General features: G+C 37.3%; 1 protein-coding gene across 7 annotated transcripts in view; it reads left to right on the forward strand.

The window, feature by feature from the left end:
* ANAPC10 (anaphase promoting complex subunit 10) overlaps positions 1–15,603 on the forward strand; it is a 33,366-nt gene extending 17,763 nt beyond the window's left edge. For all 7 annotated transcript variants that reach the window (XM_058837105.1, XM_058837106.1, XM_058837102.1 and 4 more), the window contains exon 5: positions 15,231–15,603. In XM_058837105.1, coding sequence (XP_058693088.1) covers positions 15,231–15,461 — 231 coding nt within the window. In that variant the 3' untranslated portion in view covers positions 15,462–15,603. The remainder of the gene's footprint in view (positions 1–15,230) is intronic.
* Positions 15,604–16,474: the final 871 nt, after the last annotated feature.

Below are 16,474 nucleotides of genomic sequence, written 5' to 3' on the forward strand. Positions count from 1 at the left end.
CACTGGATACTTCTTGCAGATAATCATTAATGTTTCAGAAGTAAGAGAAGCAAGCAGAGATTTGGCAACATAACAACTGTAACAAGAAAGATCTCTGCTCTTCTCTTCATTTAGGCATTCTCTAGAAGACTGAACATGGGAGTGAGGAATAAGGTGGGTGGATGGAGGGGGAGGTGACAGCATGACAGAAGATACATACTTAGTTTCCCTACTTCAATATTTAACTCCTTCCCTTCCTTCCCCCTCCTTTTTTAATGCAAGTGTGGTGCCTAGTTGACATTTTAAAACATTGAAGTGCCTCCGGCATTACAGCTTATGGTGGGTGTCAGTGTGATGCTCATCTAGAACATCTTCATGATGTTCAGTCAGGTGAACCCCCTCAGTTAATCAGAATTCATTTGAACTGTGGTTTAGAAAACGTGATACTGTGCACTTGCAAACTGGAGCATGTACCAGCTTCTACTTCATCTCTTATGTTTGATCTCTCTGCGCTTGGACAGAAGGATGGAGACCCTGGTAGGCAAACTGTTTAATGCAGCTTTTTACTTGGGTGTTTGCAAGAGTTCCTGGTGACATAAGGCTTCAAGTTTTGAACTAGGGAAAATGAAAATCTCTGTTGTCTGGCTGTTATCGTTTATTGGCTTTTGGGGAAGTGGACTCTAGACGCCTGACCTTCCAGTTATTTAGCAGAGCAAGGAGGTAGGTACCATTGAAGAAACTGTCTGGAACAAAGGACATTTATTTGATCTCAGGAAGGCAGCATTTTAGGAAGGAGATCTTGGAAAAGTGCAGCAGACCTGTATTTGGAAGGGAAATTCTATTTTTCTGTAGTAAAGGGCCCTGCATACTGCGTGGAAATTGTTAAATAAAGAGCTATTTCTCCGTCTCATTTTTCTTCTTCTACCCTACCACATTCTATAGTCATGCTCTTTCCCATTCTATAAGCTCCATAGGCCTGAGTAATCCAAAATTATCTCCTCTGGTTTTGGATTCCAAATGTGAAAACATTGTGGGAGTCACACCACCATCTTTTGCTTGAAGGATGTAAAACAGTTGTGTCAAAGCTGACAGGAAGATGCCGCTCACTCCCGCTTTCCTCTTTCTGGAGAGGTTGCTCACTATTGGGAAACTTCTTGCCTTTAAGCTACTTTTTTCTACACTGTGAAATAGGATTGGGAAGATAAAGTCAATGAATTATAAACAATCGTCTTTGATTTACCTGATTGCCTTCTTAGACTTAACTGTGGAGAGTAATCCTTGAAGGGAGCACTAGATATTTCCAAAAATTATGAAGTGCTAAATGCATGCAGCAAGGTCAAATCCAAGACTGATTCTGATCCCTCTGGGTGCTACTACTAACGTAGTATTGAAATCCTCCAAAGAGTAAAGCCAGCAGACAACATTTAATTTGGTTTAAGCATAAGAAAAGATATGAAAGGAATGGGAATATTTTTGGATACCTAAGAAAGTTTTATGCTGTCATCTCAACTGGTGCTGGTCAGCTGGCACAGCACACCTCACTTTCTGTTTTGCTTGAACAACTTGTAGGCACCAGCAACTGAAAATCTCCTGTGACTGTGGTCACCACCCTTTGCCAAACCAACAGTTTGTCAGCAGGGTGGAAGGAGGAAGTGGCCCCAGTTTAGAAGAAATTATTATCCAGTTTGCCCAACACTTATTATTCTCTGTATGTGTGGCTTGCATATTATAATGCCTTTATTTGCATCTGGATAAATGAAGTCACACTTGGCTATTTGTAGTACATACTACTTTGTGGCAAAGTTATCTGGGGTTGCTATTAATTAGGATTAGAAAAACCCCAAAACAAATCCATTAAATACACTGGATGTGCCATGCTTTCTCAAGTCAGTCCCTAAAAAAAAAAAAACCCCCCAAAAAAAAAACAAACCCAAAACCCAAAAATTTCCATAAAATCAGGTAGAAATAAAGGAACAAGTGTATTTCACATAGGTATGTGGGGAGATTTTATAATTACAATTAGCCTTTTTTTTTTTTTTTTTTTTTTTTTTTCATTCTGAAGCCTAACATTCTAGTGGAAAGCTGAGATTTTTCACGGTCTCACTAGGAAAGTAGTTCTGAAAAGGAATTGTGTTGATGTGGTAAGCTATAGCAACCCTCAGTGTTCAGAAGAAAATGCTACCTGGCAGCTGGTAGAGATCTAGAACAAATCCAGGGTTCTGGAGCAAGAGACTCAGTTGCTTCAGAGCTACCACCATGGCAGCTCTTTCCAGAGGGAGGTCTTGCTCCCGTAATTACTGAAATGTTATTTTGGTCAGGGTCTGCATGTAGCTTTGATGAGAATTCTGCTACACAGGGTCTAAATTCAATTCTTTGCTAAATTCTATTGGGTGGGAAGGGATTGAATGTGATGTTATCCTATTCCTTATCTCAAGTACTGCATGGAAATGTTTCTATAGATATGAAGTATAAATTTATTTCTTTCTGAGAGCTGTTCTCTGTCTTAATCTGTCATAAGATAACCAAGATCATGTGTTGAATCGGAAAAACCTTTCCCAGGCTTTTTCCATTTTTTTGTGCGAACACACAGGAGAGGGTGGAGTGAGAATAATAATGTAGCATATGTGTCTGGCTTGAGAGCCTGTGTGCTCTAGCTGCCTTCATCTAATTCCTAAAGTACGTTTATCTAACAGTCCTATTTAATTTCAGAATGAATTCTGGAGTGTTTTATGTCTCATGTTAAAGGAATGTTAACAAATACAGTTTTTATTGAAGCTTTTTATGAATGCTGTTCTTAGTCACAGTTTTTGAGTGAATGTGGCCTAGCCCATAATACTTCTTTTTTAATTATTATTTTTTTCCCCCTCTGTATCTGTCAGAGATCAAATTCAACTGTGGGTATGAAGGATTTTTTTGGATTATTTCTCATAGCAAATGCAGAAAACACTAATTTGTTTGTTTTAGTTGAGATTAAATTGTTACTTCTTAGTAAGATGATGTTGCTGAGTGTAATTGGTAAGGTAAAAATCAAATCATGTTTTATTTTTTCATTGTTTCAAAAAGAGTTGCAATTCAGTATCGGGAGAAATTATATAGTAAAATTTTGAAGTAGGCTTCCCTCTCCTTGACCAGGTCTCTGTTGTGGTTATTATGATTGCCATGTGTAACAGATTTTCATAAATCAGCTTTTGGTAAATCTGGCACTGCTGGGGTAGGAACTTCTATTGTGGAATTACTGGACTTTCTTCTATTTCTTTATACTGTCATGAGGAGTTAAAGATTTATTTGCATAGCAGAAATGAATTAAGCAGAGGAGCATATGTAACCACAGGACTACACAGATTTGCAATCCAATTCCATCTGCTTGTTGTTGACTGCACTTTGCTAAGCAGAAAGATGACACCCTACAGTAGCTCTAGACTTAGGACATAGCAGGCTGGCTTGTAAACAAGTTTTTAATTATCTCATTCTCATGCTTTGTTTTCCGCTGCCCCCTTATTTTTCAGGAGCATACTTAGGATGTAATTTTATTTTAATTCTTACACAGTTTGTGGTAAAGAGCTCATGTTCTTAGTCTGTAGGATGTAGTAATAAGGCAATTCCAGATCCTGTTTATAGCAGAAATGCTGTTGCAGTGAGGGAGTCATTTGCCCAACAGTGTATAGCACCATTTTAATATAATAATTAAATACCTTTTAATATGATCATTTAAATACCTTTTTTAACTGTACAGTTTTTGAGTGAATGGTGACTTGAGGGATTTTTGACTCCCAGAAAGAAGTCAAGAAATTAAATTCATCTAGATTGAAAGAAGCAGAATCTAGAGTCTGACCTCCACATAAAACAACAGAAAAAAAGCCTTGTGGTTTTTTTTGGACATGCATTCTTATTGATGTGTGAGAAAACACAAGCAAAAGTTAAAAACTACTGCATTTGTTCCAGTACCTTAAAAAAATTCTGATTAGATGTAAAATTAAATGCTTCCATTGGGTAACAGTTCTGATTCCAGCTTTGCAAATTTATAAGTGTATTCTGGCTCACATAAAACTATCTAGCTGAACCTCTGACAGATATATTTCTTCTCTTTTAATATTCATTCATATGAAAATGTATCTCCAGTGAGATGTGTTTATGAATTTGAGAACTTTCTGAGATGAGAATCTGCATTTTAAATTTTCAAAACAAATAGTTTTCACAATAGTCTTTTGCATTTGTTTCCAATGAGTAAATATTCTGTGAGCTGTGCATTATGCTCTGGATCCCGTGAAATGCTACTCTGCATTTGCTTATTGTGTGCTACAACACACTTCAGTAATCTTGAAGTTTATTAGGTTTTTCCCCACTTGCTTTTACTGAGCGTTCACAGACTCCTTATCCAGACACAGAATTTTTGCATTTGGTACTTCTGCAGGATTTGGGGATTATTTACAGAGGTTTAAGGTCTTTAAATTCCTTGATTTTAGGAGAGGCAACCCTCTGTAATTCTCAGAAACAAGCCATTCCTGTGAAACCAGGAGAAATGCTTTCCCTTAACCCCAGTGCTTTTTGTGTCTAAAAGCAACAACTTGTCCTCTTTCTGATAAAAGGTGAGTAGGGTTTTTTTCATGTGGTAGCACTCAGGTATAATTTGTTCCAGTCTTTTCCTGACAAATAAAATCACTCAGGAACTACCTGTGTAACAGGTAAAAAGTTAAAGGCATGCCGTTTTGTGGGCCTGTCTTCTGGTAGAAATCAGAAATCTAGTTCTCTTCAATATGTAGTAATAGCTCTTTTCAGTGAGGGGAATGAGGTGTTTTTTTTTGGTTTTGATGTAGCTTCTTCCCCTCACCTATAGAGTCCTTGAGAGCTGGCAGCTGGCTGCTACTACTGCTATAGACTATTTTTAAACTATCATGATATTCCCATTTCTTTTTCACATTTGTTCATTTCCCATTTTAATTTTCTGCGTTCTCTGGGATGCAAAGTGCATGGCATGAAATGTGGTCATTAGGTTATTGCCACTAAGTTATTTGAGATGGTTTGATGCAGAATTAACTCAGTGTGGCCAGTTTTCAGACACTTAAATCTTTAGTATTCCTTGCATAATTTTTTTTTTTTCAAATACTTTCTTTGTATAATTTAACTGTAGCTATGTCTAGACATATTTCCTGAATATGGCTAAACAATTTTGAAGGTAAATTATGACCTGGGTTTTTTTGCACTTTCACACAAACATAATATCATTCCATTATGTATGTTAGGATGGGAACTGCAGACATCTGCAATACACTTTTCATTGAATTTGCAAACTTCTGCCCCTTTGTAAAATTAATTATTTCCCAGAAATGTTTTCCAGCCTTAACTTTCATTTGCAATCAGTTTGTGCAGTGCACCCATTGAGTACATTTAGATTGTCGTTCCTTCTACCCAGCAGTTCTAGTTTGAAGAACATTCATAGGACTTCTCCCTTTATGCTTTTCTATCTTCTAGGTTTTAATATGTTCATTCTTGTATATGAACATACGTGTATATGTATACTCTTATACAAGGCCATTGTTCAGAGCACTTGTTTCGTGCTCACAGAAAATTCTGTCTATACTCCCTTTCTTGGAAGAAAAGACATCATCAAGTTCAGCCTGTTACCTTTCACAAAAGGAAGCTGCTTTGTCCCATTCTTCAGTCAGCAGTTCCATTTGTAATGCAAATTCACCTGAGCTTCAGAATGTTTTTTTAAAATATACATTCAGACTTTGCAGTAGAATGTTCCACTACCCCAGTTCAGTCTGTTTCTGTTCTCTTTGTGTAGCTGCCTGCTCTTTCATTACTGGTTTCCCCTGTCCGGTTGAATGTTGAATAGTTGAAGTGCTGCTCTCTTATCTGAGAACAGCCTGACTCACCTGGAAGTTGTAGGAGATGATGTCTTTATTTTGGATGGGTGCTGCTCTGAAGGGAGGGACTAAGATTTTGATACCTCACTGTAGGGAAATCTTAGGTCTTTCAGTGTGTGTGGGGTGAAAATTCAATTTTGTGACTAAGATACAAACTTAAATAAAAGCGCTAATAAGGTATTGTCTTAAGTAATTTTTAAGAACTGTGTGCCCTATTTTTGTTGTTTTGAAAACCTTACTACACATACTTAATCACATGGGTTTTTTTGATACTTTTGTCACTATTTTGTATTATGGCTAAAAACTGTTGAATGCAGATAGTACTATTTGTTTGAGTGAATATGGGAAGTTATAGTGGCTTTTTTTTTCCCCCCCAAGATTCTGATCAGGTGAAAGTTACTGAGGGATTTCAAAAGCACTCTGAAAGTTACTTGTGTTCGTTGGTCATCGTCTGCCAGGTTCTTGCTTAGAAGTATCCCTACAGTTACCTTGTGCACCTGCCTCCTCCTTAGTAAGTGTCCTTAAAATGAAGAAACATTGAAGTGAGATAAACTTCAATTTGAAGTGCTCCCCTAAAGGTATAAAACATTTGTTTTTACTAAATGAGATTTGCACTTCTTTCTAAATGTGCAATGTTCAGTGTTGGCTACATATTTTATAATAATTTTATAGTAATTTTTTGTTGTTGTTTTTTAAAAGTACTGTTTCTTTTTTCACTTCTGCTTCTATAATACTACAAGCTACTGATAATTTGAGTTGTAAAGTACCCTGGGTTAAAAAAAAATATTTAAAAAGTCCTTTATTCTTCTTTCAGAATGCTGGAATTTTGAAAAGACTTGCAGCAAACCATGGATTTTCTACTATTCATTTTTAAAGCCAGTCTGTCCAGCTGCAGTCTGTGCCAGTATGGCTGCAACTAAAACTTGACCCAGCTTAGGTACCAGAAATAGGCAAATGGAGGCAGAAAGCTTGTTTTGGGCTGCATTACCTGTTTTTTGATACTGTCAGCCAGGTCACCACTCCAGAGCATAAGCTCAAGATTTATTTTGTAGCTTTTTCATCTTCAGCATGCTGTCTGCCAAGCTCAGGGTAAGTAGCAGGTTCACACTGGAGCCAAGTCCCTTTAGGTGTGAAGGATTTCCCCTGATACCAGGAATCTTCTCAGTTGCGGTGCCCTTGCAAAGGTATGGCATTCCTGTGTGACAGATGTGGAGTGAGATTAGGTCCCTGCAGGAGAATACTACTGCATTTAGGGAATATTTGCCTTCCCTTCCTCCACTCCCTTCTCAAATATGTTATGAAACTCATTTTTCTTTAAATCAGAGATCAAAAATTTCACAGCTGTTATGGCTGATTTCAGTTGGAGACAGTATTCCTTCTGGAGCAACAGATTCCTGTTTAAGTGGAATCTCTTTTAGATGGTACCAAACTAAACTTAGAAAGCTTCCTGCTGTGGGTAGAAGGTTTGCCTTGGAGTTTTAGGCTTTAATTCTGTACTTGCACATATGAAATTCCATTCTAGACTGCATTGTCATTCTGTATTTGCTGGTTGGATCATTCTGCTTTTCAAAGGGACGTGGAGGAGATTTTTTTATTTTTTCCTGAAGTTCCAGTGGATAAAACAGTTGCCACTTAAAACACACAGCATAGCAATCCTTAACTAATGAGTTTTAATTTATGGATGTGTCCGGCATAAAGTGTTATGTGAAAGTACAAATGACCTCACTGAAATGAGGTGAGAAGAAAATTAGTTAAAAACAAACTGTCTAAGGCTGTTCAACATTTTTGTCCTTCTCTGAAGCAATTTTTATATCTCTTGGGGTAAGTATATTTGTAATAAATGTTGAGCTGCCTATATATTGTTCTTCACAGAACATACTGAAAAAGTGGATATGGCACAGCACACGGGAAAACAGTGTTTCTTTCTTCCAGAAGGACTTTCCTAGTAAACAGTCTGTGACAAATTCCTGATGGTTTCTGCAGGTAAATTTTCTAGAATGAAGAGCTATTTTCAGCCACGTTCTTGAGAATGAAGTATTCAAAGACAGTTGTCAATTTTTTTTTTTTTTTTCCTTCCCTTTGCTTTTTTTTCCCTGCCACCCAGAGTTAGGCAGACAATATTTTCTGAAATTGCAACTGAGTCAGTTCTGGCTGACAATTTCACAGAGGTTGAGCATTTGGCAGGTTATTTATTTGCCTGTCAGGCTGGTGGATGTACCTCACTGTGCAAGTGCAGTGAGCAGATGCAGAGGTGGGAGTGTGATGGGCAGGGTGGTGGTTGCTTAAGTACCACGGACAGGGGCCCCTCCATGCATGTCCAGACCATCCTTGACTTCATCTGTCAGGAATTTTGTATGTGGGCAGTTCAGCAGAGCCTTGACCCCTTTGCAGGCATCATTATATGGGATCCTTCATCACTTGGTGCTTTTGAAAGAGCTGCTTTTCCTGTGAATCCGTGTCCTAAAGCTCTTGGTATTCCACAGTGTGTGCCATTGTACCCCATTTCCTCCATTTGATAGTAGGCTCATGTGCACACTTAATCACCAAAGGCTCCCCATCATGCCTAAGACTTAATTGTTGTCCTCTTATATGCTCTTCATCTGACTTCAGCAGATTTCAAAGACAGACTATGAGGGCATTCATAAAGCTGATTTTCCCTGTTTACCATTCCATGGATTAAATTTCAGCTCTTCCTAACTTTATTCCTGTTGTAATACTGAAATTCTGCCTGAATCAACTATGTACATCTTAGAAGATACTGCATTGGTTTCTCAGCAGTATCAAATAAAAGGGCTCCTTTTTAACTGTATGCAGAAATGATAATCAGGACACCCAATTCTAAAGAATATCAAAATGGACCAGTCACAAAGACCATTTCATGAGTTGACTGGTGAGTCATTCTTCCAAATGAAGTTTAGGTTGTATCATACATGGCTCAACTGGCATCATCTGCTCCCTTCAGAAAGCAGCAATGGGACACAACCCACTTAAGTTGTCCAACATACTTATGCTGCTCAAGTAATCCAAACAGGAAATTTAGAAAGGTGGTATAAGAATCTGTATTTGAGCATTATGAATACTAATCCTTGACCACCAAGGATTTGCTTTTCCAGATTTATTTTTCTTCCTTTTATACATATTCTTTACAGCTTGGTTTGAGTGTTTAGTTGTCTTTATTTTAATTGCATACAACTTTCTAACGCACCTGGGCATTTATTATTTTTTAGTGTTTTAATCTGGAGCGGAATAGTCTGAAGGAGGTTCTATAAAACTTCTTGCAAGGATCTTTTGGACCTTTTTTCAACCTTCCCAGTCTTCCCAAAGGTTCTTTCTTTCATTTAATTTGAACAAAGAGCCTATAGGATATTAAAAGATAGGAATTTTTAGTGTTTCCAGGTTTTACTCTCTAATATAGCTTTTTCTCTCTAATATAGTTTATTCTGCAATGGGTCTCCTGTCTACCCAAATCCACAGCTGACTCTTTCTGAGGGATGGACTGTCCTCCTTCAGACTCTTAAGGAACTGCTGTTTAAAAGAATGGAAAACTTCTCTTGCCTAATGGACTGAAATGAGATTTCTTGACCGTTCAAGGACGTGGGTGATTATGACCACAGAGGCACCTCCTTAGGTGGTCGTTGCTTCATCCCAGCACACAAGTGTGCTGTTCACAGTGGGTCCTTTGAGCCTGTTGCTGTGTTCCCTGTTAAGTTGCTAATGTGGTGTCCCTCCTTTGGCTCACTTGGAACTCAGCAAGTTTCTTTTGGACATGCTTCATTTTTTCTCCTGGAACTGGTGCATCACTGCTATTAACTGGTTCTCTTCCTTCCTAAGTGAAGTGATGGCTGAAGCCCAAACTCTGCTACTTCATGTGTTGACAGTTCCAATACTTGGAATTATGCAGAGGCACACAGATTCTTAGTCCTGGTAACTAAATGATGGGACATGGCAGTTATGGAAACAGAATTTTGGAAGTTAAGCCAGCTTTCTTTCTCCTTGCCAGTTGTTGTGGAAACATACTTTTGGATAGCTGTAAAAAACAATGGCTAAACAGGAAAAAGCCTTTTCCTGCATGGGAAAGTTCGTGTATTGATAAATATTTTATTTCTGAACATAGCATTTCTTTTCCCTGAAACTTAGTTTTATAATCTGCTGAATGGAAGAATACGTTACTTATTGAGAACACCTGCTTTGAAAAGCTTAAGTTTTATAAAAACTGTATTGTAAGAACTAGCTAAGCACAGAGAGACAAAATTATATGTGTGAAGAAGAGTTGGCTGAGTCACTAAAACAAAAGCAGCTTTAACAGTTTTATGAGAAAAGTAGGAGTAAAATTAAATACTGTTTTATTTCACAGCCATTTGAATCTAGTAGTAAAGTTGATGAAACAGAAATTTGATGAGGTACAAACATCTCAGAATCATGTTTCATGCTGAAGCTGTGATGGCAGCAAGAATTCTCAGCTTTCTGTCAGTACATAGGTCCTCTTCTGCACATGCTTCCCAGAGGAAAAATATGAGCTGCTTTTTCTTCCTATATATATATATATATATATCTGTATTTATTCCCCTGAGCTGGGAGCCCTGTCTAGCATATATCTGGGATGTGTTTGTAATTACACTGAATGAAACTACTTACAGTGAGTTTTTCCCTTTCTATATCTTTACAAAAGATACCTTTAAAGGGCAGGAAAAATCATGTCTTATTTCAAGGATGTTAGCCTACTGTAAACACAGCCAAAAACTTGGGTTGCATTTGTAACCTTAGTAGAAGTAGCAGTTAGAGTTATATGCCATTTGGAGACACCACAGAATGTAAACAAAATATCACTGAGAATGGAAAAGAGGTCAATATTCAATTTAGGTAGGATAAATACACTAGAAAAGTATTCTTTGGGTAAATAACTTCCTAGCCTATAAGGAGGCTAGCGATTGTAGAAGCAGCTTCCTTCTAAAAGCTCTGGTCTTGTGTTTAGTCATCTCTCTGAAGTGTATCCTCAAGTTGCCTTGGTCTTTTTTTATTTTTTTTTAATTTTTATTTTGTTTTGTGGTTTGCATCTTCTGTGGTAGGACACACATTATTTGCAATAGTAGCCTTGCCAAATATGTATGGAATTCTGTAGAATCTCTGGACTGTACAATAAAGTGAAGAAAAGGGGCTGTTAAGTAGGCTGGGGAGGAGAATTCCATTGAGAGCATTAATTTTCCTTTGGCTCCAAGTAATGTGGATTCCTGGAGCTGAGAGTATATGTCCATACGTAAATCTGTAGCACACAGAGGACAGGAAAAATAAGAAAGCAGTGGAGAGAAAGCAGGAGAAGAGCTAGAGTATAAGAGCAAGGACAAGTGAGTGATTTTTCCATTTCAATTTTTATCCCTTTGTTCTTTTGTTTTGACTTTCATAGTCTTGTTTTCCAATTGTCACAAAATTTATAGTATTAGAAGCAAATATAAAAAAGCCACAAACCCATGGCTTTTAGTATATTGTACATTAAGATTAGTCTAGAGCTGCAGGAACTGTCCTGAGTTACCAATACTGAACTTGCACTGATTCATTCCTATGTTTTCCTTTTCTTTAAAAAACAAAACTTTTCTAGAAAAACATGTAACAGAAAGAAATTTTGAATTTTTAATTTCACTTGGGTGATTAGTAATAAAACTGATTTTTTTTTCAATTTCTTGGAAGACAGTTGATAATGACTGAGTCTTAATGATCTATATAAGATTAAAAATACATGAGGAAACTTAATCTGGTATTTGCTTGTAGTGGACTGATGCTATAGAGTTGAGGTGAAATATAATTATATCTGTATATGTGTGTGTGTCTATATGTATAATGGTCTGTGCTTTTAAAGAACAAGCTTGACTTTGAGCAAAGTCAACTGAAATGGATTTCAGGTAAAGTATTTGTTATGGGTGGAGCTGCCAGTGCCACTTGTACTTAAGGTTGTGCGACCCTTTCCATTTTAAGGCTTAACTCTTGGTTACTTTGACTTTTGCCAAACTTCAGACAGATTCTTCCATGCCAGATATCTGCTTTGGGTTGAATTTTTTTAAAGTTTCGGCCAAAGCACTTCTGTTCCAAGAACAAGGCTAGGGAAAAGTATGCTGTTTTGCTTGTGTGAGAATATTCTGGTGTCCTTCTTTGATGCTCCAGTGCCCCCAAGCTCTAAAGCAAGGATTTGAAATTTGGCAATAGTTCAGCCTTTGTGTTGAGGATGTGCCTTTTGCCTCCCTGTAAAAATCCACCCAAATTTCCAGACCAGTTTACAAGGCTTTGAAAGATTGCCATTTGCATGGGCTTAATAGGAATTTCTTAAAACTTCACAGTAAGCTTCCTTTAGATTCTGTTCACACTGGGAATGCTTCAGGCAGAGTAGAGCTGCATATTTCATCCCACTTCTGCTAGGAGTAGTGATGGCTGGGTTTGGGTGCTGACTTTGAACTAGGAGTAGGCAGCATTGTGTCTTGTATCACCCCTGCCTATTCCCATGTCCTGTTCCTTTTCCCTGGTGATGGACCTGGGCCCTCTGGAAAACAAAACTGTTTCACTCATCTGAAAGAGCATGACAGATGTGGAGGAGAAGAATTTGGGAGAGTGTGTATGTCTGGTTTATACCATTCCTTTGGTCACAGAAAATGTGTGTATCATACTGGCAAAACAATACTTCCTTTTCTACTTAATGTTCAGTTTGGTTTTGTTGTATTTAAACCTCAGTAGTTAAGTGGGTATCAAGGTTTTAATGTGAGCATCAACTATGTATGCATCAATTAAAAAAAAAAAAGGTTAGATTCAAATACAGTCATACATACAGGTCAGTACAGGAATGTTAATTTAGTGGGCAGAAATCAAGAGCTCACTTTTTTCAGACATTGAAGTCTAACTCTGACATTTGCATTTAGTACACTGTAGCCTCCAACTTCATCACAAGTGTTGTGTGTTTTGTCCAAGAGGCAACTGTTTGACTGGAATGGGGAAAGGGGCCTGTTTTGAGGATGAGTCCAGGATTTGTACAAGTAAAGGCTGTGTATTCATCTGTTAGGGAAGTTGAAAAATGTGGAGTGAGGGAAGCTGAGATTTGGGGAATAAAAAAAGTCTTTGTGGCTAAGACAGTTCAGTGGTGCTTGATGAATTGTGTGCTGTCTGTGCTCAGTCGTGGTGGTGTTTCTACAAGAGGCATGCATGTGACTGTTCCTGCTCAGACTCCGTGTTGTGGCTGGCTTGAGCACTTGTATCCATTTGCAGAAATGCAGAACTGCAAGTGAACTCAGTGGGAGCTAAACCTCCTGTAAAATCCTGTAGACAGTAAAAACTGGCTCAGAGTATGTGAAGTTTGACATCTGGAGCCAGAGAACCTTTTAGTCTAATTAACCTAATGCCTGATTTGCCAGTTTTACAGGTGAAGGAATGACTTGTCCCATTTCTGTAAAAAGACTCTGGGAGAAACTGGTTGCCTTTGTGGCAGGACTGGAAAATAACATGCTGTAAATAGAGCATATAACCACCTCCCTTGATCAGGGATGGAACAAAGCATTGAAAAATATGCCATACTTTTATCTCTCATACCTTTTTTTTTTACTGAAAGTTACTTAGTGTTAATTAATCTATTTCATACTGATCTAACCATAAAAATCTTGGTATCTTAGCTCTTGAACTTAAATTTTCCATTTTGAATTAGGAGTCAAAATTTGTAAACTCTGAGAATAATATTAAAATGCAAGTTTAATTAGTACTTAAATTACAAGTAATTGTAGTTCTCTTCAAAATCACAGTCACTTGACCTTAGTAGTAGTTGAATAAAATGTTAGGAGGATCCTTTTTCTCTGTTTACTATGAAGATGGAAATCATCCTTGCTCAAGCTGTTTACTGCCACCTCACCATGATAAATTTCCCTTTTCTAAGCTGCTTCAATTAGACATCTTTTTTTTTCATCCCTTTGTAAAGTCAGCCATTACCTAAAGTTTCCTATTAAAAAAAAAATAAAATTAAAATGTTTGAAAGAGAAAGCATTACAACAAATAAGTGACTGAATGTTTGTGGAAATGTCTAGCTCCCAGAGTGAAATGATTTGCTGCTAAGGTTTAGTGAATTTAATGCTTTGGAAATAATTTGTTGGAGAGTCTGCAGCAGTGGAGAGTTTTGGGTTGTGGTTATTTGTTGGGTTTTTTTTTCTTGTTCTTTCTTTTAAGGTGGAGGTGTAAAAGATTGTTTTGTCTGCTACTTTAAGCTGAAGTAGTCATCAAATTTTTTAGTTGTTTCTTGGGTTGTTTTCTCAGGGTGTCTGCTGCCTCTGAACCAGTAGCTCTCAGATGAGTCTTTTGAAAACTTCAGCATAAACAAGGCATTTGACAGGATGTGCCATGCAGTATTTTTGGGAAAAAGATGAGAATTTGAGCTGCTCAAAGCACATACATCTTCTTAGGGGAACTCAGCTGCTAAGAACAGCACTCTTATTTTCCTAGCTGTGTGAATCCACTTGCTAGTGGGCAATTGTTTTGTGTTTTGTTTTCTTTCCCCCACAAGACTTCTATTTACTTGTGTGCTCTTCCATGTGTGTTTTGAGCTGTGCTTTGAAGTTGGGCAGCTAGCTTTAAACAAAAGCTGTTACCATGCTCTGCATAGCATCCAGCTTGATTTCAGCAATCTGTTGTGTCAGTGATGTGGTTTAGAGTTAACAAAATGCTGTTCTTTGCTTGCCTTGACATTGGTTTAAGTAGGATTAAAATTGAAAAAGAAAAAATCGTATCGCACTGGGTATGTTATATAAAAGGCTAGTTAAATGTGATTAGAATGTGATTTAATGGCTGTGCAGCAATTATTATTGGTCAGGCATCTGTGAGATGAAGTTTGAGGTATCTTCTCTTCTTTCCTTTGTCACCTTCCTTTTCCTCTTTCCTAGTCCCTCTAATAATCTAAAGAATTTCTGAAAACCCAGAACTCTATGGGCATTTAGTTTCCTACATAAGTCACTCTAATATATTGTACTTCAGAGTACCTAGATAAAACAATTTAAAATGCATATTTTGTAATCTTTGAGCATTGTTCTTCAGTAAGGAGGTCTAAATGTTACACTTTACTTCCTTGAATTTATACTGAAGTCTGTATTTTTTTATATTGATTTTTATTTTAACATTAGGGCACAAAATGAGGAGTAGATTCTGAAAGGAAAAAGCAAACACAACTGCAGAAAACCAAATTAATTTGTATATATTTACATGAACAGTAAAATAGCTATGATATTCAACTATTATTTCAAATTAATTTGAAAAAATAACTAAAATCTGATTAACAAGACCACTTTATTAAATGGGTTTAATATGTGATCATTTATATGAAATATGTGAACTGTTTCTGAATGTTTTGCTCTTTTGTCTTGTTTTTGGCAGCAACTGGAATTAGTGGAGCCCAGTGGCTGGATCCATGTTCCTCTAACAGATACTCACAAGAAGCCCATTCGCACCTTTATGATCCAGATTGCTGTTCTCGCGAATCACCAAAATGGAAGAGACACTCACATGAGGCAAATCAAAGTGTACACCCCTGTGGAGGAGAGCTCCATTGGTAAATTTCCCAGATGTACAACAATTGACTTCATGATGTATCGCTCCATCAGATAAAATGTCCTCATGAGGAATAATAAAGTTATTTTTTCATGACTATATCATAGCTAAAGAATTCAGATACTTAAAGAGCAGGGTTTACTTCAGTGTAATTATATGTTTATACTTTGTACAATTTTGAAATAAAGATAATCTTCTGTTACAGTATGGTGTAGTCTGTAATTTGTTTCTTTTTCTAGGAGTCTGAGTGCTCTTGTACTCTCTGAGAGGGGTAAAAACAATCCAGGCACTCTTAGAAGACTGTATTTGACAGGATGAGAATCAGTAATTAATTTTATATAATATGGGTATTTTGGGGAATGATTTCTTCCGCTAATGATCATGCATGGAAATAGTTCATTCCTCTGCCTAAAAATTGCACTTGTAAAAGCTACTCCTCTTCTTGAACAGACACAATCTAAAGACATTACCAGTAGTATTTTCCCATTATTGCTTATGCTAATGTACCCTTTTCTCTAGAGGGTTGTTTCTACTCATTGGCCATGTGCATGGATTTAGCCTTTTTGTAACTGCAAAGTGAATCATAGAATTACAGAGTATCTCCAGTTGGAAGGGACATGGAAAGATTGGACTTGATGCTGCTTCCTGCAGGACTACCTAAAACTAATCCATATGGCTAAATGTTGTCCAGATGCTCCTTGAGCTCTAACAGGCTTGATGCCATAACCATTTTCCTGGGGAGCCTGTTCTAGTGACTGATAATTCAGTGAAGGTGACAATGACATGAAGAAAACCAAACCTTTCCAAATTGTTCAGTGTAGTATATACATTAATATAGATACACTGAGTATCTATAGTACTCCATCTATAGGGTATCTTTAGTACACCACAATGAGTGTAGGTCATCTAGAACATGATAGCTGTTGAAAATAGGCAATTTAGGAATGCTCTGGCATCCTACAGCTGTGTGGGAATGCATGTGGTGGTCCAGTGCCTTCTGAAGTACTGGGAACTCAAGTGTAACACAAGAAATCTCATGGTCAGACAACAGAATTATTTTAATGCATGTT

The sequence above is a fragment of the Poecile atricapillus genome, chromosome 4, assembly GCF_030490865.1.
Source record: "Poecile atricapillus isolate bPoeAtr1 chromosome 4, bPoeAtr1.hap1, whole genome shotgun sequence".
Lineage (NCBI taxonomy): Eukaryota > Metazoa > Chordata > Aves > Passeriformes > Paridae > Poecile > Poecile atricapillus.